Source organism: Equus quagga, chromosome 11 (genome assembly GCF_021613505.1).
Source record: "Equus quagga isolate Etosha38 chromosome 11, UCLA_HA_Equagga_1.0, whole genome shotgun sequence".
Taxonomy (NCBI): Eukaryota; Metazoa; Chordata; class Mammalia; order Perissodactyla; family Equidae; genus Equus; species Equus quagga.
The window spans coordinates 112,582,614-112,606,570 of NC_060277.1; the positions used below are offsets into that span (position 1 = coordinate 112,582,614).

Here is a 23,957-nt window from a genome sequence, read left to right on the forward strand (position 1 = left end):
GGGCTAGGGATTGCCAGAGATCTCGGAGAGGACCGGGGCGGGGGGAACTTTCAAAGGCCGGTCCTGCGACCCGGAGGGGAAGCGCCGGAGCTCCGCCAGGCAGCAGACAAAACTCTCTGTCTGCCATTAGCAGAGGGGCCACGCCCAGCATTCACAGCTCCGGCAGAGGCCCGGAGAGAAGCCCTGAGGGCGGGGCGACCCCCAGCTGCCGTTGCCCACCCCGTGAGGCTAGGGATTGCCGGAGATCTCAGAGAGGACTGGGGCTGGAGAGAGTTCCAGAGACCCAGCTTAGTAGCCTAGGGGGAAACCCTACAGGCTCACAGCAGCCTTAGGGAAAGCCTCTGCACAGCACCAGTAGAAGGCACCCAGCCGCCAGCCACAAGGCTGGAAGACCCCATGGCAAAAGCAGCATAGCTAGGTGTACTAACCACAGACTGTAGAAGATGCCAATAGCTCTCCTGTGACCCATAGAGGACAAGTGAGATTTGGTGGGTGCCGACAGCAACGGAGCGACAAATATAAGTGATCCCACCCCTGGCCGCTGGAAAAGCCCATAACACCGTTGCAGACCCCAAGGAGAGAGCACATCTAGGTGGGCTGCAGCAGTAGGCACCTGCAGCCTGAAGCCCCCCTGTGACGGCCCCCACGGCAGAGGAGGGAATCCAAAGGGCCACTGTGGCTACGAAGAGGGGCCCAGGCCCAGTTAGCAACTACGGACAGGGTTCCTGGTTGGTGAAATATAAACAGCTGCTCCTCCCACCGCAGCAGCTGAAACAAGTGAAAGGAGCAACTAAACTCTATCTCCATGCGGAGGCACAAATCAACAACATCAAGCAATATGAAAAAATACATTAAATCTCCAGAACAGAAAGAAAGCAACAAATACACAGAAAACAATCCCAAAGAAAATGAGATATATAACCTAAATGACGATGACTTCAAAACAGCCATCATTAAGATTCTCAATGAGTTAAGAGAGAATTCTGACCGACAACTCAACGAGTTCAGGAGCTATGTCACAAAAGAGTTTGATACGATAAAGAAGAACCAAACAGAAATATTGGAAATGAAGAACACAATAGAGGAGATTAAGAAAAATCTAGATGCTCTGAACAGTAGGGCCGATAATATGGAGGAAAGAATTAGCAATTTGGAAGATGGCAATATAGAATTGTTGCAGGCAGAGGAGGAGAGAGAAGCAAGACTTAAAAGAAATGAAGAAACTCTCCGAGAATTATCAGACACAATTAGGAGATGCAACGTAAGGATTATAGGTATACCAGAGGGAGAAGAGAAGGAGAAAGGGGCAGAAAACCTATTCAAAGAAATAATGGCTGAGAACTTCCCAAATCTGGTGAGGGAGATGGATCTTCAGGTGACAGAAGCCAATAGATCTCCAAACTTTATCAATGCAAGAAGACCAACTCCACGGCATATAGTAGTGAAGCTAGCAAAAGTCAACGACAAGGAGAAAATATTAAGGACAGCCAGGCAAAAGAAACTAACCTACAAAGGAACCCCCATCAGGCTATCAGCAGATTTCTCAGCAGAAACTTTACAGGCTAGAAGAGAGTGGAAAGATATATTCAAAAATCTGAAGGACAAAAATCTACAGCCGAGAATTCTCTACCCAGCGAAAATATCCTTCAAATACGATGGAGAAATAAAAACTTTCCCAGATAAACAAAAATTAAGGGAGTTCATTGCCACAAAACCTCCTCTTCAGGAAATCCTCAGGAAAACCCTCATTCCTGAAAAATCCAAAAAAGGAAAGGGGCTACAAAACCAAGAGCAGAGGAGATAAGTAGAAGGACAACAACAGAGAGTAGCAGCTCTACATCAGAACAGATTAAACCATGGGACGAGAAACAAAGGAAACTGAAAAAAACCGGAAAACAAGACACAAAATGGGAGTGGTAGGCCCCCACGTCTCAATAATCACTCTAAATGTAAATGGATTGAACTCCCCAATCAAAAGACACAGAGTGGCAGGATGGATCAAAGAACAAGATCCAACAATATGCTGCCTCCAGGAAACACACCTCAGCCCCAAAGACAAACACAGACTCAGAGTGAAGGGATGGAGAACAATACTCCAAGCTAATAATGAACAAAAGAAAGCAGGTGTCGCTATACTAATATCAGACAAGGTAGATTTCAAAGCAAAACAGATAAAGAAAGATAAAGAGGGACAGTATATAATGATAAAAGGGACTCTCCACCAAGAAGACATAACACTTATAAATATATACGCACCCAACACAGGAGCACCAAAATTTGTAAAGCAACTCTTAATAGAACTAAAAGAAGACATCAACAACAATACAATAATAGTAGGGGACCTCAACACACCATTAACACCAATGGACAGAACATCCAGACAGAAAATCAACAAGGAAATAATAGAATTAAATGAAAAATTAGACCAGATGGACTTAATAGATATATATAGAACACTTCATCCAAAAACAGCAGGTTACACATTCTTCTCAAGTGCACATGGAACATTCTCAAGGATTGACCATATTTTGGGAACCAAAGCAAACATCAATAAATACAAGAGAGTTGAAATAATATCAAGCATCTTTTCTGATCATAACGCTATTAAACTAGAAATCAACTACAAGAAAAAAGCAGAGAAAGGTGCAAAAATGTGGAGACTAAACAACACGCTTCTCAACAAACAATGGATCATTGAAGAAATTAAAGAAGAAATCAAATATTATCTGGAGACAAATGAAAATGAGAACATGACATACCAAATCATTTGGGATGCAGCAAAAGCAGTCCTAAGAGGGAAATTCATCGCAATACAGGCTCACCTCACTAAACAAGAAAAAGCTCACGTAAGCAACCTCAAACGACACCTAACGGAACTAGAAAAAGAAGAACAAACAAAGCCCAGAGTCAGTAGAAGGAGGGAAATAATAAAAATAAGAGCAGAAATAAACGATATTGAAACAAAAAAGACAATAGAAAGGATCAACGAAACAAAGAGTTGGTTCTTCGAAAGAATTAACAAAATTGACAAACCCCTAGCCAGACTCACCAAGAAAAGAAGAGAGAAAGTGCAAATTAATAAAATCAGGAATGACAGAGGAGAAATCACAACAGATACCAATGAAATACAAGAGATCATAAGAGAATACTATGAAAAACTATATGCCAACAAATTGAACAACTTGGAAGAAATGGACAAATTCCTAGACTCCTACAATCTCCCCAAACTGAATCAGGAAGAAATGGAGAATCTGAATAGACCAATCACAAGTAAGGAAATAGAAACGGTAATCAAAAACCTCCCCAAAAACAAGAGTCCAGGACCAGACGGCTTCTCTGGAGAATTCTACCAAACATTCAAAGAAGACTTAATACCTATTCTCCTCAAACTGTTCCAGAAAATTGAGAAAGATGGAGAACTCCCTAACACATTCTATGAAGCCAACATCACTCTGATCCCCAAACCTGACAAGGACAACACAAAGAAGGAGAACTACAGGCCAATATCACTGATGAACATAGATGCAAAAATCCTCAACAAAATTTTGGCAAACCGATTACAGCAATACATCAAAAAGATTATACACCATGATCAAGTGGGATTTATACCAGGGACACAGGGATGGTTCAACATCCGCAAGTCAATCAACGTGATACACTACATCAACAAAATGAAAAACAAAAACCACATGATCATCTCAATAGACGCAGAGAAAGCATTCGACAAGATCCAACACCCATTTATGATAAAAACCCTCAGTAAAATGGGTATAGAAGGAAAGTACCTCAACATAATAAAGGCCATATATGATAGACCCACAGCCAACATCATACTCAATGGACAAAAGCTGAAAGCCATCCCTCTGAGGACAGGAACAAGACAAGGGTGCCCACTTTCACCACTCCTATTCAACATAGTACTGGAGGTGCTGGCCAGAGCAATTCGGCAGGAAAAAAAAAATAAAAGGAATCCAAATAGGTAACGAAGAAGTAAAACTCGCGTTGTTTGCAGACGACATGATCTTATACATAGAAAACCCCAAAGAATCCACAGAAAAACTATTAGAAATAATCAACAACTACAGCAAAGTAGCAGGGTATAAAATTAACGTGCATAAATCAGTAGCATTTCTATACACTAACAATAAACTAACAGAAAAAGAACTCAAGAACTCTATCCCATTCACAATCGCAACGAAAAGAATAAAATACCTTGGGATAAACTTAACCAAGGAAGTGAAGGATCTATACAATGAAAACTACAAGACTTTCTTGAAAGAAATTGACGATGACATAAAGAGATGGAAAGACATTCCTTGCACATGGATTGGAAGAATAAACATAGTTAAAATGTCCATACTACCTAAAGCAATATACAGATTCAATGCTATCCCAATCAGAATCCCCAGAACATTCTTCACAGAAATTGAACAAACAATCCTAAAATTCATATGGGGGAACAAAAGACCACGAATTGCTAAAGCAATCTTGAGCAAGAAAAACAAAGCCGGCGGAATCACAATCCCCGATTTCAAAACATACTACAAAGCTACAGTGATCAAAACAGCATGGTACTGGTACAAAAACAGGTCCACAGATCAATGGAACAGAATTGAAAGCCCAGAGATAAAACCACACATCTATGGACAGCTAATCTTCGACAAAGGAGCAGAGGGCCTACAATGGAGAAAAGAAAGTCTCTTCAACAAATGGTGCTGGGAAAACTGGACAGCCACATGCAAAAGATTGAAAATCGACCATTCTTTTTCACCACACACCAAAATAAACTCAAAATGGATCAAAGACCTAAAGATTAGGCCTGAGACAATAAGTCTTTTGGAAGAGAATATAGGCAGTACACTCTTTGACATCAGTTTCAAAAGAATCTTTTCGGACACTGTAACTCCTCAGTTGAGGGAAACAATAGAAAGAATAAACAAATGGGACTTCATCAGACTAAAGAGCTTCTTCAAGTCAAGGGAAAACAGGATTGAAACAAAAAAACAGCTCACTAATTGGGAAAAAATATTTACAAGCCACTTATCCGACAAAGGGTTAATCTCCATAATATACAAAGAACTCACACTGCTTAACAACAAAAAAACAAACAACCCGATCAAAAAATGGGCAGAGGACATGAACAGACATTTCTCAAAAGAAGATATGAATATGGCCAATAGACACATGAAAAGATGTTCATCATCGCTAATCATCAGGGAAATGCAAATCAAAACTACACTAAGATATCACCTTACCCCCGTTAGATTGGCAAAAACATCCAAAACCAAGAACGACAAATGTTGGAGAGGTTGTGGAGAAAGAGGAACCCTCATACACTGTTGGTGGGAATGCAAACTGGTACAGCCACTATGGAAAACAGTATGGAGATTTCTCAAAAAGTTAAAAATAGAAATACCCTATGACCCAGCCATCCCATTACTGGGTATCTATCCTAAGAACCTGATATCAGATATCTCAAGAGCCCGTTGCACCCCTATGTTCATCGCAGCATTATTTACAATAGCCAAGACGTGGAACCAGCCTACATGCCCAGAAACTGATGATTGGATAAAGAAGATGTGGTATATATACACAATGGAATACTACTCAGCCATAAAAAAAGACGAAATTGGCCCATTCACAACAATGTGGATGGACCTCGAGGGCATTATGTTAAGCGAAATAAGTCAGTCAGAGAAAGACGAACTCTATATGACTCCACTCATAGGTGGAAATTAGTATATTGAGAAGGAGATCTGATCGGTGGTTACCAGGGAAAAGGGGGGGTGGGGGGAGGGTACGGAGGGGGAAGTGGTGTACCCACAACATGACTAACAAAAATGTACAACTGAAATTTCACAAGCTTGTAATCCATCATAACATTAATAAAAAAAAAAAAAAAAAAAGAATAACCTTTAATTAATACCTTAATTTCAAAGTAGAAGATCATCTACCTGGTAGTTCAAACACTAAAAACCCCTCAACAAAAGAATTGTTCTAAAAAGACTTTATAGCGTAATTCCTTTTAAAAAAATATTGACACCCTCCCTGCTTTTCAAAGGTTACCACTGAGTGGTGTGATCCATCCAGCGGGTGGCAAACGCCTGGCTGAGACGTGAGAGGGCGCTGTCTTCTAGCTACACTCGGGGGAGGAACAAAGTGACCGTGGAGGACCTTCCATGGTGTTTGTCTCACAACGTCATGAACAAGAGCCACGAGCTACCGAGGAGAAACCCACCCGACAGACAGAGAAAGCCTGGAAAGGGAAAGCACAGGAGAAGCGCACACATGCTGATGGAACGTTCCAAAGGGCCACACGCCGCCCCCAATTGGTGCAGTGCTCTTACGGGGATCTGCCCACTCATGGGAACTTATACTTCTAAATTTTTGCACGAAGTTCCCCCCCCAATTTTAAGGAAGTATAAAATTGAGATTTTTACTACAGGAACAGAAAAAAAAGTTTTCATTTACTTGTGACTGTTTCAAGTTTTACGTCACTTTTTTTTTTCAGGTAAATCCAAATTTTTTTTTTTTTTGAGGAAGATTAGCCCTGAGCTAGCTACTGCCAATCCTCCTCTTTTTGCTAAGGAAGACTGGCCCTGAGCTAACATCTGTGCCCATCTTCCTCTACTTTATATGTGGGACGCCTACCACAGCATGGCTTGCCAAGCAGTGCCATGTCCACACCTGGGATGCGAACCAGCGAACCCCAGGCCGCCAAAGCGGAACGTGCGCACTTAACCACTGCGCCACTGGGCCGGACCCAGGTAAATCCAGATTTTTGTTGACTGATGCAAAAATGATAACATATTAAAACATTCTTTAACTGATTTGCATAATAGAGACTTACATAAAAGCTTTTCTAAGACTTAAAAGCAGTTACATACCATTCCTGACTACCTCTACTACATTTTACATATAATAAAACATTTTTAAGGTGGGAAAAAAAACCCCTATGATACAGCCCAGCCATTCCACTCACAGGTATTAACCCAAGAGAAATGAAAACATAGCCACACAATGACCCGTTCATGAATGCTCACAGCAGCTTTATTCACAATGGCCAAAAACTGGACAACAACCCACAAGCTCATGATAGGTGAATGGATAAATAAAACGTGGTCTTCCGGACAGTGGAACACCACCCAGCAATAAAAAGAAAGAGTGACACCCCCAAAATGATCTCAAACACTTCGAGCTGAGTGAGAGTCAGAGGCAATAGAGAATACATTGTATGATCCCATTTACAGAAAATTCTGAGAAATGCAAAGGAATCAGCAGTGACAAAAAGCAGATCAGGGGTGCCTAGGGTGGAGGGGAGGTATGGGCTACAAACGGACACGGACATTTCAGGGCAATGGAAACGTGCTGTGTCTTGACTGTGATGGTGGCCTCATTGGTGTACAAATCTGTCACATAGATCTTATCAAACTGCGCACTTGACATGGATACAGTTTGCCATATGTAAATTATACCTCAATAAATAAATGCTTCTCCTGTGAGAATTTTTTTTAAAAACTACAAGAAGAGAGAACCTGAAAAGTTTGTAGCAGAGAAGTGGAAATTACTGTACTTATTATCACAAATTAAAGATGTTTAGACATCACCACTGGTACCCTAGTTTGCTGTGGAGGCCCCACGAAGGCCTCAAGAGCATCTGTGGATGACGGCCATCGCTGCCGACACTCCCAGGCCCCCGCTGCAGGTCAGCTCCCTGACTGATGTACGCGGAGCACCTCAATGGACCCTGCACGATGACCTTGTACAATGACCCGGTACGACTGTGTCATTAGCCCGATTCTGTGCCCCTGAGAGAAGACAGATAATTGGCCCAAGGCACAAGACAGCCAGAGCATAAATTAAGGCTGACTGATGAAAGAGCCCTAACAATGCATGTTGGAAAAAGTATTAAAAGACAAAGTTATTATGCAAAGTTTGAGCTGCTTCCAACCAAGGTGTCCCTAAACAGGCACTGTCTTCCCTATCCTGATATAAAGAATTTAAAAGCTATCTGTACAGAACTAAATCACGGTTTGTGTGGACTTACTTTCAAAAGTATTTAACACATCTTGGAGACACAGATATCTAAAAAAATGCCTTAGGAACCAAAGTTCAAGTACCAGAGCGAGTCTAACGAACACAGCAAAAATCAGACCACGCTTATCCACAAGGCGGAAAGCAGATGAGTTCTCACTCCAATTCTTAAGAAACCCTCATCCAAACTCAACAGAAAAATACAACTGGATGAAACTGGACTAAACATATAAAGTCAAACTTACTGACCTCGTGATTCCACTTTCAGGAATCTAGCCCAAGAGATAGCCTCAGATATGTGGGCAGTTTTACTCACAATAATGTTATCTGTTATAAGAACAAAGCAGAAACTTCTAAATAACCGACAAGCAAGGACAACTAATTAAATGATGCTGCATCCATATTACCCCGCGTTTGGCAGAGGCAGGCCACCATGGAGCCCGAGCATGCCTGCACGTCGTTCTGTCACATTTGGTTGGTCAAGGGGACCATAGCACGACTCGCTGGCTCCCTGGGGAGGGGGCCTGGCTTGTCTGCTGCCTGCCACAAAAGGTGCTAAGCCCTTAGTCCCTGGTTCCTCAGCTGCAGATCAACCCAATTCTAGCATGGCCATGGTCCGAGCCCATCACATCACTCCGTGGGACCTGGGGTTGGGGAAGTAGCACCCCCAGGCTGAGGTCCTGCTGTCTGCTGTGCTCCATGGAATAAAGTGTCTGGTTCTGACCCAGTGAGTCTCACTACCTGCTGTGAGCCCCAGGGAGCTGTGGCCACCCAGCTGGCCTGCCCATCCTCTCCTCTCCTGTGTGGTCTCGCTTCTCCTGCTGTCCTCTATGAGGACAGGGTCCCTTCCTGATAGATGCCACTAAAAAACTGTCCACACACAAATTTTAATGGCAGAGAAAAACGTACATTACTATTTTTTTAAAGAGGGGGCGGCCCCGTGGCTGAGTGGTTAAGTTCACACGCTCTGCTTCGGCGGCCCGGGGTTTCACTGGTTCAAATCCTGGGCGCTGACATGGCACTGTTTATCATGCCATGCTGAGGCAGTGTCCCACATGCCACAACAAGAAGGACCTGCAACTAAAAATACACAACTATGTACTGGGGGGCTTTGGGAGAAAAAGGAAAAATAAAATCTTTAAAAAAAGTGGGGGGGGGGGTGCCAGCACAGTGGTTAAATTTGCACGTTCTGCTTCGGCAGCCTGGGGTTCCCCGGTTCGGATCCCGAGTGTGGACCTACGCACCACTTGTCAAGCCATACTGTGGCAGGTGTCCCACATATAAAGTAGAGGAAGATAGGCACGGATGTTAGCTCAGGGCCAGTCTTCCTCAGCAAAAAGAGGAGGATTGGGGGCAGATGTTAGCTCAGAAAGAAAAGCTCAAAACACTTCTCAAAAAAAAGCTACAAAACATTCCACAGAATGACTAGAACTAATTTTTAAGCTTAATTTTTAATCCTACATTTTCCAAAAAGGACTTAAGAGGAGTGAACATGTAGGAATATGCATAGAAAAAGACTGAAAGGAAATTACACCAAAGCGTTGGTGGTGATGGGTCCGTGGGGGTTCATTATACTCTTCCCTCTACTTTTGCATGTGTTTGAAATTTTCCTTAGTAGTAATTTTTCAAAGTCTGCCCAAGTGCTAAAGTAAGGAGGCCACATACAATTATGGCCAATCCTAGCAGGCCACCTAACGTGGCTTAATTTTCAGACGATCTCCCAACAGCCCTTGAGGAGAACGAAAACGACTCAGAAGATGCTTTGGCAAGGCGAGTGAGCCTCAGTTCTTGCGCAGGTCCCGTGTGCCTGGCAGTCCGCGTCCCAAGTGGGGAGGGGCAGGATCTCCTCAGGCCCCTTCCTCTGCAGTGCAGCTCAGGGCTCTAGGATGACACCGTCCTGGGGCTGCCTAGCAACAGGGCAACACCAAGGGAAGCTGGCTTTTTTCTAAAAGGAGCAAAACAGAAACCACACAGACACCTGGGGAGGCTGAAGTGGGGAGGTAGATAAACTTGGTAGCTAGAATAAAGGAGCAAAAAAAACCCCAAGCTTGGTTATTTTTTGCTTCTTTGATCTGCTGAGCCTCTGAAAAAGCTCTGCTTGAAAGCTCAAAACCCTCTAAGGGGAATTCTGAATGGCCTAAAGCAAAACCACATCAATTAGATAGTTACAGTTGGAGAAATGCATTTAACACTCAGCCTTCCCTCCCTACAATCCCGGACACACAAATTCTCTCACCATCACTTCATACAATCAACACAGGAAATGAAGGGAACCGTCTCTGCCACTGACCCAAGCCAGGCCCTGCAACGCACCCTGAGGAGAGCGCATGAGGTTCGGGAGAGCGAGTCTCGTACATCTGGGCTCCAGGAATTCAGCAGCTCTGACAACACGTGTGCATGTATGTATTCCGTCACTCCTGGATCCCACCCTGGAGGATCTCAGTTCACAGACATGGCTGGAGTAGGGGCCCAGAGCAAACTGCTTTTGAAAAAAACTCAGCCAGGTGATTTTGCAGATTAGCCAGTTATGGGAACCACCATTCTAATCCAATTTACCAGATTATACACTTCCAATAGGTAGGTTAAACAAACCACTTTTCTATCTTCATCTGCCTGAGACACCTGATGACTCTAATTATAATAGGTATCGATCTGGAACTGGAAATGCATGGTCATTTTACAAACTCAGATATCTAAAAGTCAAAAAACTCTTCCTTCTTTTTCACCACCGATGTTTTACTCCTCGCCTCGCATCCAAAGAGCTAGGTTTTTACAGTTTAACAAAGAACGCAATGACATTTTACTAGTTTCAAATGCTTTTTTCCTACAGCAAACAAAAACCCCACTACAACAGTTCTTAAGATTTTTAAACAGAAGTAAAAAGTAATTCGACACAAAGTACCACATACCCATCTTTCTCAAAGTTACAGGTATCAAATAAATCTGATGACATCACTTCCTAAAATCAAAATTCACCCCAAATACAACTGTCATTCAGCCACCCCCATTTTCACTGACAGTCAAGAAGAGGCTCCAGCGCTTTTCCTCGTCCCTGCCACACTCACCTGTAGAGCACGAAGGACGCCCCTGCCTGCTCCCTCTGGCACACCGCCAGCTCCAGGTCCACAGCTTAGCTTTAGTTTCAATGTCTGGTCTGAATCCTTATAAAGGTTATAGACGTTTTTCTTTGCAGAGACCCATGTGAGTTGATAAAACACAATTTTATAATAACAACCAGGATATCTTCTGAGCAACCTGTTTTGCACTCAGCATCATATGGCCATCCTCCACACCTGTACATGCAGATCTCACAGCTGTTAAGGGGCACCTGACATTCTGTAACATAAATACACAATTACATATTGAACCATCTCCTTACCGACAATCATTTAGTAGTTTCCAAGTTTTGACTCCCACAGCAATGCTCTAGCACACGTCCTGTTCACATGTTCTCCTACACGAGCTCACTCCCACAGCCATGCTACAGCACATGTCCTGCTCACATGTTCTCCTACACGAGCTCACTCCCGCAGCCATGCTACGGCACATGTCCTGCTCACATGTTCTCCTATACGAGCCCACTCCCGCAGCCATGCTACAGCACACGTCCAGTTCACATGTTCTCCTACACACGAGCCCACTCCCGCAGCCATGCTACAGCACACGTCCAGTTCACATGTTCTCCTACACGAGCCCACTCCCGCAGCCATGCTACAGCACACATCCTGTTCACATGCACACCTCAGCTACCTGCCTTTTGAGTCCAAATGGTTCTGAAGTTATTTTCTCCAGGTCACGATCTCCAAGTACCATTCAGTCTCATAGCGACTGTTTTCTTCGGTCCTGCTGCTCCAGGCTGGAATCAGGTGACGTATAACCTATTTTTGTGTGTAAATCAACTGACCTTGGGGATAATACAGAGAACTAAAATTGCTCAGACTTCCTAGAGTCTATTAAAACCCTTTTAAAAATCAAAAGTGACTTTTAACTATATGCTTTTCTCTATCAAACAAGTTTTTACTATAAAGATATGTTACTTTTATAATTTTTTAAGGTAGAAATTTAAATTCCTATTATTAGAGTGCTATATATATACATATTTATGTGTTCAAGAAAATGGGAGATTATAGCAAAATCAGAAAAGAGGAAGACCAGTAGTATCTAGCCAAAAATTCAGTCTTGTATCCCTGAAATCTATTCAGGGTAAAAATTAACCAAATGAGCCTTTAGCAGGAATTTGTGCAAGAGTAACAGCACCCGGCCTGCTTCCTCCACACAATGAGACGTCCATCATGTGACAAAGCACAAAAGACAGATGTCTGGGAAAAAAATCACCACATAATGACATGCCAATATCTCCTTCTAGAATAATGAACTCCTTTTTCCTATCAAGCTCCATCATTCAGGGATGTTTCCAATACCTGAAACTAGGAAAAACTCTCTTTGTTATCAAAGAAAGTACAAACACATTCCTAAGAACGGGCAGCAACAACATAGCCTTCCGAATGAAGACTTTCTTCTGGTAATTTGATGACAAATAGGGCTGTTGAGGAGCAGAAACAGGATGTACGGGTCAAAGCCTGATGTTTTGCACACACTTTCAACTAGGAATGCTCTAGAACTAGCCCGATTCTGTAATCCTTACTATGCATTTGGAACATTTCCTCAAGAAGAAAAAGATACGCATGAAGGACTAAGCTGCTTATCCTCACTAGAAACACCCAGGGACACAAAAGCCACAGGGTGGTATGGTCGGCAGGATAATGGGCCCCAAAGACATCCACGTCCTGATCCCAGAACGCGTGGATCTGTTCACCTTTGTGGCAGAGGGGAACTAAAGTTGCAGACGGAGTTAAGGTTGCTCATCAGGTGACCTAGGGATGGGAAGTGTCCTGGATTATCGGGGTGGGCACAGTGTAATCACAAGGTCCTTAAATGCAGAAGAGGGAGGTGGGAGGGGCAGTGTCAGAGTGACAAGATGTGAGAAAGACTGGATCAGCCACTGCCGCTTTGAAGACGGAGCGGGGCCAGGAGCCAAGGTATGCAGGCAGCCTCCAAAAGGTGGAAAAGGAAGCAAAGATTCGTTCCTTGAGCCTCCAGACAGAACCAGCCCTGCTGACACTTTGATCTTAGTGAGACCCAATCTAGACTTGTGACCCAGGGAGTAGTAAAATAATAAATTTGTGTTATTTTAAGCCACTAAATTTGTGATAGTTTGTTACAGCAGCCATAAAAAAAATGATAAATGAAGCCACTTCTTTTGTCTCTCTATGGTGCTGAGGGCATGTCCAGAAAGGATCCAAGTCAGAGTAGCATTCTACCAAGATATCCAGTAGCTTTCCTGATTCTTTTAATCGTGAAAAAAAATCAATCACAAATTTGTAATCCTTGTCAAGATACACGCATTTCTCAAACACCTTCACACTTCCTAGATAAAGTGGACTCAGACCACAGATCACCTTACTGGAGGTTCTACTAGCCTTTTTTTTTTTTATGAGGAAGATTAGCCCTGAACTAACTACTGCCAATCTTCCTCTTTTTGCTGAGGAGGACTGGCCCTGAGCTAACATCCATGCCCATCCTCCTCTACCTTATATGTGGGATGCCTGCCACAGCATGGCTTGCCAAGCAGTGCCATGTCCGCACCCAGGATCCGAACCAGCAATCCCCAGGCCACGGAGAAGTGCAATGTGCGAACTTAACAACTGCTCCACCGGGCCGGCCCCTCTACTAGCATCTCTTAAAGAATTTCTTTGCCACACTCATCTTCAAGAATAGAATCATCACATATTTCGTCTAAACGTCCCTTTTTTTTTAAGATTTGTACTGAAATCTCTGAATGCATAGAAAGCCTTCCATAACCCTCCCAGCAAATCCGTAGTGAGGAACTTCCTAGCTGGTTATTACCTCGACCAGCTGCAGCCCCAAATAAACCACAAAGCAACAGAAGAATGAGATGGGACATGACATGTGTGAGGTGAAAGGGCTACATGCTAATTTCAACTGCAACTTACGAGTTGACATGAGCAATTTCAGTGAGATCAAAAACAGATGGGAAGAGGGAGTGTGGATTTAACAATTCATTCGACAAACTCTGAGAGCCTACAACGTCCCGGCCCGGTTGTAGGCATGTGGGTTGTGTCTGATAACAAAAGATGAAGATTCCTGCCTTCATGGAGCTTCCATCTCAGCTGGAGAAGACAACCACAAATAGTAAACGTAATAGGTAGAAGGCGATGAGTGCCGACAGGGGTCGAGCAGAGCGGGAGAGCACCACTCAGGTTGCTTAATTAGTTGGACCATCTGGGTAATTCTTGCCAGGAGTGGGAAATGGAGCAAAGGCTGGTGAGTGAGGGAATCAATCATGAGGACATCTGGGTGAAAAGCACCTCAAGCCCAGCGAACAGCTAGAGAAAGGCCCTAATGGGGGTATGTGGCTGGTGCGCTCTGGCCCTGCAGGCAGTGGGCCAAGGCATGGAGATCTGTGAGGGGTCACATCTCGTGGGGCCCCCCAGAGGCATCAGCATACTCAGAGGCGCCCTCCCTGTGCACCACGGAACACACCTGGGGGTGTTCTCTACAGTGAGACTACAAAGTCTAGGGTGGACCTCTATAAGTCCATAAAATAATCCTTCAGTTCCAATCCTAGCAATCTTTTCAGAACTTCACTTCCTCCAAGCTCTGTCTGCACACAGAGGGAAAGCATTGGAAGTCTTTGTCAAAGTTACTGAATAGGGTGAAGAAGTCACACTCTTTCACAATCAGTAAAAGTCACGCGGAGAAGGGAGGCAAACCGCCCTCAGGAGGAAGCAAGCCCTACGCAGCGCGAAGTCGACCGGGAGGGCTCCAAGTCCAAGAAGACAGCCCAGGACACTCAGCAGCTGCACTCCGACTCCACTTTACTGTTAGCTGCCGTCCTGACGCAGAAGTGACGGTCACAGGAGGTGAAAACCAGGAGGAATGAGAATGAGGACACTCTGGTGTCCCAGCTCGCTGGGTGTCCTGAACGACAGTCCCCTTGCAGGTACGTCCACAGTTGGGCTGAGAGCAGCCAAATGACCAAAGCCCGCTTTTAAAAACTCTTTCAAACACAGTAATAAACTGGCATTCTCACTCAGTGGTTACGAATGCAGGCCCCAAAGTCTGTCTGTGAACCTGCAAAGCAGAAGTCCTGTCTCACAGTCCTCGGCGACCCCATCAGGATACTGCCATCCTGACGGGCGCATCAGAAGCCAGCCTCTCCTCCAACAAGGGACAAGGCTGCCAAGTCAGAGCCTCAGGCAGGAAGACTCTGGGAGGTACTCGGTCGTTCCCCTGAAGAAATGCTACTCTCCTGCAGTGTTCTCTTGTTTCATTGTTGAATTTCTTCTTTCAATGGCCTTTTCTATTTCATCATAAAGGGTGACAAGGCAAGAAGTGACATGAAAAGGCCCTGTAAGTGGCTGAGACGCAAGCTTGAGTACAGATTTGTAAGAGGCAGGATTACTACTATCAACCTTCACCTAGTTACCTGGATTTCTCATATAAATGCTGGTTGCCCAACCACAAGCTGTACCCTGGCTCCAAGGAGTTCTCAGAGGCCCGGCTGCATGACTCCGACCGCCCCGACACCAGCCCCGCTTACCAACCCCCGGAGGAAGGGCCTCTACACCAACCCCGTCCGCAGACCAGGACAAAGATCCTACACACTCCTCAGACCGCAACCCTCAGATTAGCAATGGGTTCTTTCAATACACATCCGTTGAATAACCCGCAATAGATTTTAACCAAAAAACTACCCCAACTTTATCAAGACATGGAACTCTGTACCCCAATTGCAGGAGAAAGACAGACATAAAAAGTATATAAGGTATATGACAGTGAAGAGGGGTGTGGAGAAATGGAAAGGAGCGGGCAGCACGGCAGAGTGATGAAAGCCGGGCTCTGCAGTCTGAGAAATCTGGGCTCCCACCAGCTGGGTCACCTCATGTAAACAGCCACCTCTCCCAGGCTCCATTTCCTCCCTGTAACTGGCCTGCTATTAGTTCCTCCCACACAGGACCACTGTGAGGACTAAACGAGCACTCATGGAAAGTGCTCCGCAGTGCACTCGGTGCAGAGCAGTGAGCTACTGCTGTGAAAACAGTGACAGTGCTAACACCTGCTCTGGAATGCGCCCATCGCACGCGAGCCCATAATTAGGTGTTTTATTCAAAGTAGCTCTCAGCCAAAACACGCTGAAAACTGGAATCCTCCAGGTTCCCACAGTGTCTGCTTCCATCTCCACACATCTTGAAATTTTTCCACTTGTCAAGCCCCTACCCTGTGAGCTTCTTGAAAGCAGGGCCTTATTTTAAAATTCTTCAGAGCCCCAGCATCAAGCAAATATCCTGACACAAAGAAGATAATGAAGAAGAGGGTGGAGAGATGGACAGATGGATGGATGGCTGGAAAGCAACTGAGGCGGCCAGGAAGCAGGGAATCAACGTTTTTTCAAGCCTAAATAGCTAGAGTGAGAAGTAAATGGTGATAAAAGTGAAAACAATTAGGGAAGTCTGGAGGGAAGACCAGAGTGGAGCGAGGAAAAGAAGGCCTTCAGACCCGCAGAATTTGCGATGTGAGGGAAGGTCTGAGGGGAACGCCCGGTGGGCCGCTGAAACGCAAGAATACAGCTAAAAGTCAAAACATCCTCTTAATTTCAGCCACTAGGGCTGGTGGCAACTGCATTTCAGGGAAGCAGAGAGCATAAGAGAAAGGAACTTAAACTAAATGGCAGGTGCTGTGTCTAAAAGCCCAAACAGAAAACGGAACAAGAGCTCCACCCTATCGAGGTTACAGCTGTAGTATCTGAGTACCAGACTCAAGACTGGCTCAGGATCGCTCGCAAAATGCGTGTAAGGCGGTCCATCAACAGTCCTAAGGCCCCTAATTGCAAACGAAGCCCCTCCCTCCCGCAGCCCTCCAGCGCCACCCTCTCCCCGCCCACGTGCAGGCCAGCTCCCAGAGGGAGACAACTGATCCCCGCGTCTCCTCTCCAGACCGCTCTCTCCTGGGCATCCTTGCACCTCTTCTCAACCAGCAGGGATCTCGCCCCTTCCCTGGGCTCCACCGCCACTCACGCGCTGATAACTTCTTGAGCTCCAGTTCCAAATCCAACTGCCTAAACAGACCTCTCACAGCGGACGGTCTGTAAGTACCTCAAAACTCCACTCTGTGTGTCCAAAACTGAGCTCCCAGGTTCACCTCTAGACACTCCATCTCAAAACTCTCCAAGCAGTGGCCCCGAGACAGAAGCTGGCACTCACCTGCAACCCTGCCCCTATCCGTTGGGCGCTCTGTCCCTCCCAAAGCCTGGTAACCAAATCCTACCGATTTTAGGTCCTCCACCCGTCTTGTCATTATTCCTCCCTTTCTCCTCCTCCTCCAAAGGCCCTCATCCTCTAGGTCACCTGGACGGCTGCAACAGCTCCCCAGGGATCTCGCCGGTGCCCATCGGAACCACACCAGTCAGAGGAATCCTCCCAAAATGCAAAGTGAGCGTCGTTCACCACCCCCCATGGCCCAGAGAATAAAGTCCTTGGTAACACAGAGAAGCCCTCACGACTTCGCCGGGCCCCCCCAACGCCTGCTCTCAGGCACACACCACTTGCGGTGCCCCAGGGGCCCAGGTACTCGGCGCCTCCTGGCTCTGCTCATTCTCTCTGCCATATTCCCCTGGTCAGCACCAACTCACCTTTCGAACTGCAGCTCTCCTGCAGATTTTCCTCTGCCCAACCCTCATCCGCCCCAACTCCAGACAGGACCGCTCTCCTCGGACTACCTCAGTTTGTCATGTCCACCCCTGCAACATCCACTCTGACACTCTCCTTCATAGCGTGCTTCCACATCTGTCTCCGTCTAGGCTCAAAGCATCCGTGACACCAGGGGCTGCACCGTCCGCAGTGGTTACTAACGCTTGTTGACTGAATAAGCACTTACAAATTGCTCACAGAAACCAAAACTGCAAAAGTACTACTGAGGAGGAAAGTGGGTTTTTTTGGTTTCTTAGTTTGTTTGTTTTGGGAGGAGGAAGACTGGCCCTGAGTTAACACCTGTTGCCAATCTCCCTCTTTTTCGCTTGAGGAAGATTGTCCCTGAGCTAACATCTGTGCCAATCTTCCTCTATTTTGTATGCGGATTGCCACCACAACATGGCTTGATGAGTGGTGTAGGTCTGTGCCTGGGATCCAAAACCCACGAACCCAGCCCGCTAAAGCGGAACACACCAAAGTCGACCACTAAGCCACCGGGCCAGCCCCAAGGAAAGTTTTTTTAATAGCATTAAACCAATTCCATCATTCATACCCAACACTAATAATTACAACATAGACTGTAACATGGCCAGATAAAGTCATGCTTCTGAAATAGAAACCTTATGGAAGACTCAAAAAAAAAAGTAGAAAACATGAAAAGACTTGACTAAGGAAGGTAACATCCTGACCCTTGCTGAAGGAGTCAGGCATCACAGAGAGCAGGTCATCACCACCTCACCAGCAGAAAGCAGACAGACACCACGTTCCGTGATCCTGGATGATGAAGAGTAACCAAAATCCCCTACACAGCCTTCAACCTATATTGTGTTTTTTTTAGTCAACGCAAAGAGCGAAGCAAAACAACATTACCAGCAGTTTCAGAGGATGTGGGACTCACTTCTCGAACATTTCTAAATAATTTCCCACCTCCTCCATGCCTCTATTATTGCAGCCGAAACTAAGCAACAACAATTAGAGAGACAATCCAGAAGCAGTGTGGCAATGAAGCAGACAGACAGGTCAGGCCAAGAGCCCTTCTCCAGGGGCCCACTGTCCACGCCTTTCATCTTGGAGGGGAGGAGGAAAGGGCGCAGAGGCCTCTAGCAGAGCAGACGCCCCCCCCCCTTTCCAAACTCTGCCTCACAGTCCTGTCGCCCCTCCCCCAAGTGACCCATATGCTTGCTCTCACTCTTGAAACGAGAAACAAGAAGGCACTCTCCTGGATCTTACTGTAGGACTACCTGATCCTAAAGGCGTGAAATATATAAGAAAAAGATCTATTTGGCAAGACTGTTTTGGATTAACACACGGGACACTTGGAAAGCAGTAGGCATGTGCCTTAAGACCCCACAGGATGAACTATTGATCATCATAACCCAGACCGATAAGAGCTCCTCAACTCACGATTTCTCCTCTAAAGGAAACATACTGTACTTGGCCAGAAGACACTATTTGAGTTGAGAGACCTTCGATCTTTAAAAGATAAATTAAGGAAAGGTAAATAAGTGACAACTACCATTGGTCAAAACCTGACCCAAATCCCAGTCAGAATGAATATATATTTCCCCCGTGCTACAAATAAGAGAAAAACATAAACACTTGACTTGATACAGGCCATAAAAAAAGAGTTAATCTCAGTTAAGTAAATGAAGAAATCATCGTCCCACATGAAGAGCCAGGTCATAATACACAATGTGCAAATACATATAATACACAAACATGCAAAAGAATTTTTTTTCATCCTGGCTAGTAATCAATAGATTTAAAGAGGTGCCATTTTGTAACCATAAAATTGGTTTTTTTAAAAAAAAAAAGCTTTCAAATGCTAATCCTCAGCAGTGGCACACTTGCAGTGACCCTGGAACATGTACCCCACACATCACTAAGAACAGGGTAAACTGGCACAGCCCTTTTGGAAAGCAAATTGGCACCACGCATCAAGAATTCTGAAAATGTTTATACCCTCTGACAAGTTAATGTCACCCCTGGAAATCTACCTTAAAGACCATAAAATATGTAATTATGGTAACCTTATGTTCCAGATTTTCTAAGACAGCCCTGACTTCATATAATTGTATTCTTTTCAATAAAGGCAAATCATTAAGTGTATAAATTTGAGAACAATTAAAGTCATCAATATCAGAGAAAAACAAAGCAAATTGGTTTGGCATGGAGTCAAACGCACACGGAAAAAGTGTTCCTGTTTCTGTTTGGGATGGAGACTGAAGACAAAAGCTCAAGCTCATTGAATGTTGACTTTTGCCTCAGGGAACCTGGTGCAAGCTATTAGTCCCTCAACAGTTGCTAGGCTGCTTCTATTGGGCCCCAGGCCCCATGCTTGTTCCAGAGGCACAAAGACGAAACAGCAAATCTCCCCGGAACGCCACGGGCTCCCACTCGCCGTCCTGCAGCAGCACCCACGCATGCCACTGCCCACACCTGACTTTATCCGCTGAGGACGGAGGCTGTGCCTGGTTAAGATCAACATCTCCACTCTCTCTTAGAAGCTTATTTCTTAAAGGCCAACTCTCCCTCACACTGCAGAAGAGGCATAAGTCTGAAGCCAATAAAAAGCAAGAGGAGGAGAAGCTGTGTTCGAGAAGTAAAGGCCTTGAGTGGCACCACGAGTTCAATGATCTTAAGAAGCTATGCTCGGAGAGTGGAGTATCTTGTCATCACTGTGACAGAGAATCATCACACTACTATTTCCAATGTTACTACCAGATGACCCTGCCCATCTCTACCTCAGGACCTGTCCTAAGAGAGGCGGACAGCACGCTGGCAACCTCTGGAACAGCCATTCCTGGGGTCAGAACCGTCTGAGAACGTGATGATAGCTAAGGACCCTCCAAAAGTGCACATTCACAAAAACTTTCACATAAAGTTCCAGAGGAGTCCCATGAAAAGGCAGGTTAAAATGTCTGCTCAAGTGCAGAATCACCAAGAGAAACTGAGTCTTCTCTTGGGCAGGGTATCCCATAAAGGAGAAACACTTCCTCCCTGTGCAAATGGGAACTGTGAAGCCCAGGAAAGACAGCGTTCTAACAAGGAGATAACGTGACTCTAAAAAAAAAACAACTTCCCAATTATGTCACATTCGTAAAGAAACTGGGGGAAACAACCAACCGGCCACAAGCGACATGAACATCTCTCTTAAAACGTCAATTATTAAGCTTTTAGAAAATGACTAATTCCACATTTTCCAAAGAAAAATAAGCTTTAAAGTGACTTTGGTTTAACTTCCCCTCCATGGGCCTTCGTAGTATAGTCCATCACACTGCACGTGGAGCTTGAGCCACGCTGTACCTGTCTGGTGAGTTAGGAACCTCAGAAGACACCATCGGTATTGCAGGAGTGTCTGCAGGAAGAAGCTTCCGTACTCAGTGGGGGATCTACACAGGACACCAAAGAACACAGCGCTGAGAGAGGCCTTGTTGTTAGTTTTCAAAATTCTCTTTAATTGAACAGGGAAACTAAGACTCATCCTCTGTCTTCAGCATACTACAAATGAGTTATGTTCCAAAAGTTTTTTTACGCCAAAGTGGTAGCTTGGAAAATCATAACCCATTTCCCCAAAGACACAATGTTAACACAGGGGTGCTCTCCTAGGCTGACTCACGCAACAACGGAGGCTCTGAGGGCGCCTCTGGACACGGCCTTTCACGTGCTTTAGAGTCTGCGCCACACATTTCCTTTTGAAATGTGGCCTCCGAACAGCTGTCTTATCTCTCAAGGTTACTTCTCTGTAAAACCAATGAGGAAAATGGACAGTTCTGGAGCCAGAGGCAAGCCTTGAAGAACTGGGAAACTCATTCTTCCTATGACCATCTTCAGCTATTAGCTCCCTTTTGTGTGGTGAACCCTATGGGTGGGGAATCTTCCTGAACTCAACCTTTTTTGGTTCCTCCAAAATACAAAGAAGATGACTTTTTTTAATTGTATAAAGGGGAAGAATAAATTTCTTTCTCATCTTTATGTGCGGTCAGCCGAATAATGGCCCCCAAAGATATCCACGTCCCGATCCCCAGAACCTGTGAACACGTCACCCTACACAGCAGAGGGGGATCACTGCCGCAGAACTAAGGATGCTGATTCTCATGCGGGATCATCCAGGTGGATCCAATGTAATCACAGGGTCCTAAGGAGAAGAGGCGGAGGTCAGAGGGAAACGAGAAGATGCCGCCTGCTGGCTGTGGACACGGAAGGCAGCCACCAGCCGGGGGATGCAGGAGGCCTTTAGAAACTGGAAAAGGCAAGGAAACAGATGTTCCCCTAGAACCTCCAGAAAGGAACAAAGCCCTGCAAACACCTTGATTTTAGCCCTGTGAGACTAAATTTGGACTTCTGACCTCCAGACTGTAGGATAGCAAATTTGCGTTGGGCTGAGCCACCAAGTTTGTGCTAATCTGTTCCGGCGGCCATAGGAAATGAGTATATCCTGCTTCCATTTACCCCTTTCAAGCACAAATTCATGTCATGCCTGGTGGCAAAGCAGTCACTGTATTAAAAGCAACCAGACCGACAACTTCCTGTCTCGCCTGGCGGGTAAGAACACCAGGAGAGGGCAAGAAGAAAGCCTGGCAGAACACTGCGATGTGACAGAGATTAAACGGCAAGAGAAGGTAGAGAAAACAGCAGCAGGCAACGCTGGACAAGGCTTCTCACGGGCAGAAAGAGAGGTCTGGAGGGGCCAAAAAATCCTCTGGGACCAGCCAGTGGATGATTTTTTTGTTCAATCACAAAAGAAAAGCACACACACAGCTTTTACTCGGAAGGCAACCAGGGGCCATCTGACAGGGACCCCTCCCTAACCAGCTTTGGACTTAGGCACAAGTGGGTCTTGAGAGCAGCTGCGCGCTCAGTGTCTGCAGCTCAGGGTCAAGTTGCAGGTCATAAACCCACCTCTTCACCAGTCAACAGCTTCTCAACACTCACCCATAAACACACAGATAATCCTAACAACCTGTGTTAGTCACTAAACCAGGATCTGGTTCCATTTAGCCACATAAGCATTTTAAATTCTGCAGGATCTGTACTCTGCTCCCAAACCACGCAAGTTCACCACCTGTTCTATTTGCCATTCTTTCTTAAATTCCTCTCGAATAAAATGTTAATTAACTAAAGCATCTCAAACAACCTTTGCAGCCCCTGCAATTTCAAGCCACGCGAGGGAGGAACGCCCTCGCTGACGGCCAACAGTTTCCAGGGTAAGGTTAGCAGGGGGAGAATTTGGAAACTGTTCGTTTTTGTCAAGTTTTCGCCGTCCGTGTGGTGTGATCACTATGCCGCGTCTATGCGCACCGCCGAGAAGGCAAACTTGAGTTTTCCTGCACGCAGCTCCAGGCTGCCCAGACAGCGCGCTGTACCGGTAGCCTATTTAAACCTAACGGTGGTCAGCATAACTAACCCGGCCCTCCCGGGTGACCAGTGGCCGGGCTCCTGGCCCCCGACAGCACCCTCAAGTCACCGGTAACTTGGCCGCAGAAACGTCCCCGGTGGCCTGTCCGCTTCGGTTCGTTGGCTGCTTTCCCGTTTCCGATTCTGAACAAAGGCACGGACCGGGGCACACAACTTGCCAACACCAAGGGGCCAGAAACTATGGAGAACGCGGCGGGGACGCAGGGGACACGGCACCTTCGGGGGCACCGCCGGGCCTGCGCCGGGTGACAGCGGCCGGCGACCCCGCCCCGGAGACCCCCGGGCCGGGCAATCCCGAGCCCTGCGACCTCCGCCCCGGAGACCCCGGTCCCCGCCTCGGCGACCCAGAAACTGCGACCCTGGCAACCTCGGCCCTGCGACCTCCTGCTCCCGCCCCGGAGACCCCCGGCGCCCCTCAGCCCTCAGCCTCTCAGGCCCCGGCGCCCCCCGCCCTGCAGAGGCCCCCGCCCGGTCCGGCCGCCCGGGGCTCGCGTCCCGCACCACCGTCCCCGGGAAACGCGAGCCGCCGGAGGCGCCGCCGGGCCGGAGAGGGAGGAAGCGAGGGAGGGGGCGTCCGCCGGCCGGGCCGCCGGCCGTACTGACCGTAGCTGTCGTCCTCCTCCATGGTGCCGGCGCCAGGCTCGCCGCTCGCCGCTCGCCGCCCGCGTCCCGCCGCACCTGGCCCCACTCGCCCCGGCCCGGCTCGGAGCCCCGCCCCCGGCCCCGCGCCCGCCG

The 23,957-nt window shown here is 46.3% G+C and overlaps 1 protein-coding gene across 2 annotated transcripts in view; it reads right to left on the minus strand.

Moving 5' to 3' along the window:
* The window catches only part of CYTH1 (cytohesin 1), an 87,992-nt gene extending 64,041 nt beyond the window's left edge, over positions 1-23,951 (minus strand). The window contains exon 1 of one of the 2 annotated variants that reach the window (XM_046674506.1): positions 23,826-23,951. In XM_046674506.1, the coding sequence (XP_046530462.1) occupies positions 23,826-23,847 (22 nt within the window). In that variant the 5' untranslated portion in view covers positions 23,848-23,951. Of the gene's footprint in view, positions 1-11,099; positions 11,371-23,825 lie in introns of those variants that run through there. The other variant, XM_046674507.1, reaches the window with a different exon arrangement.
* Positions 23,952-23,957: the final 6 nt, after the last annotated feature.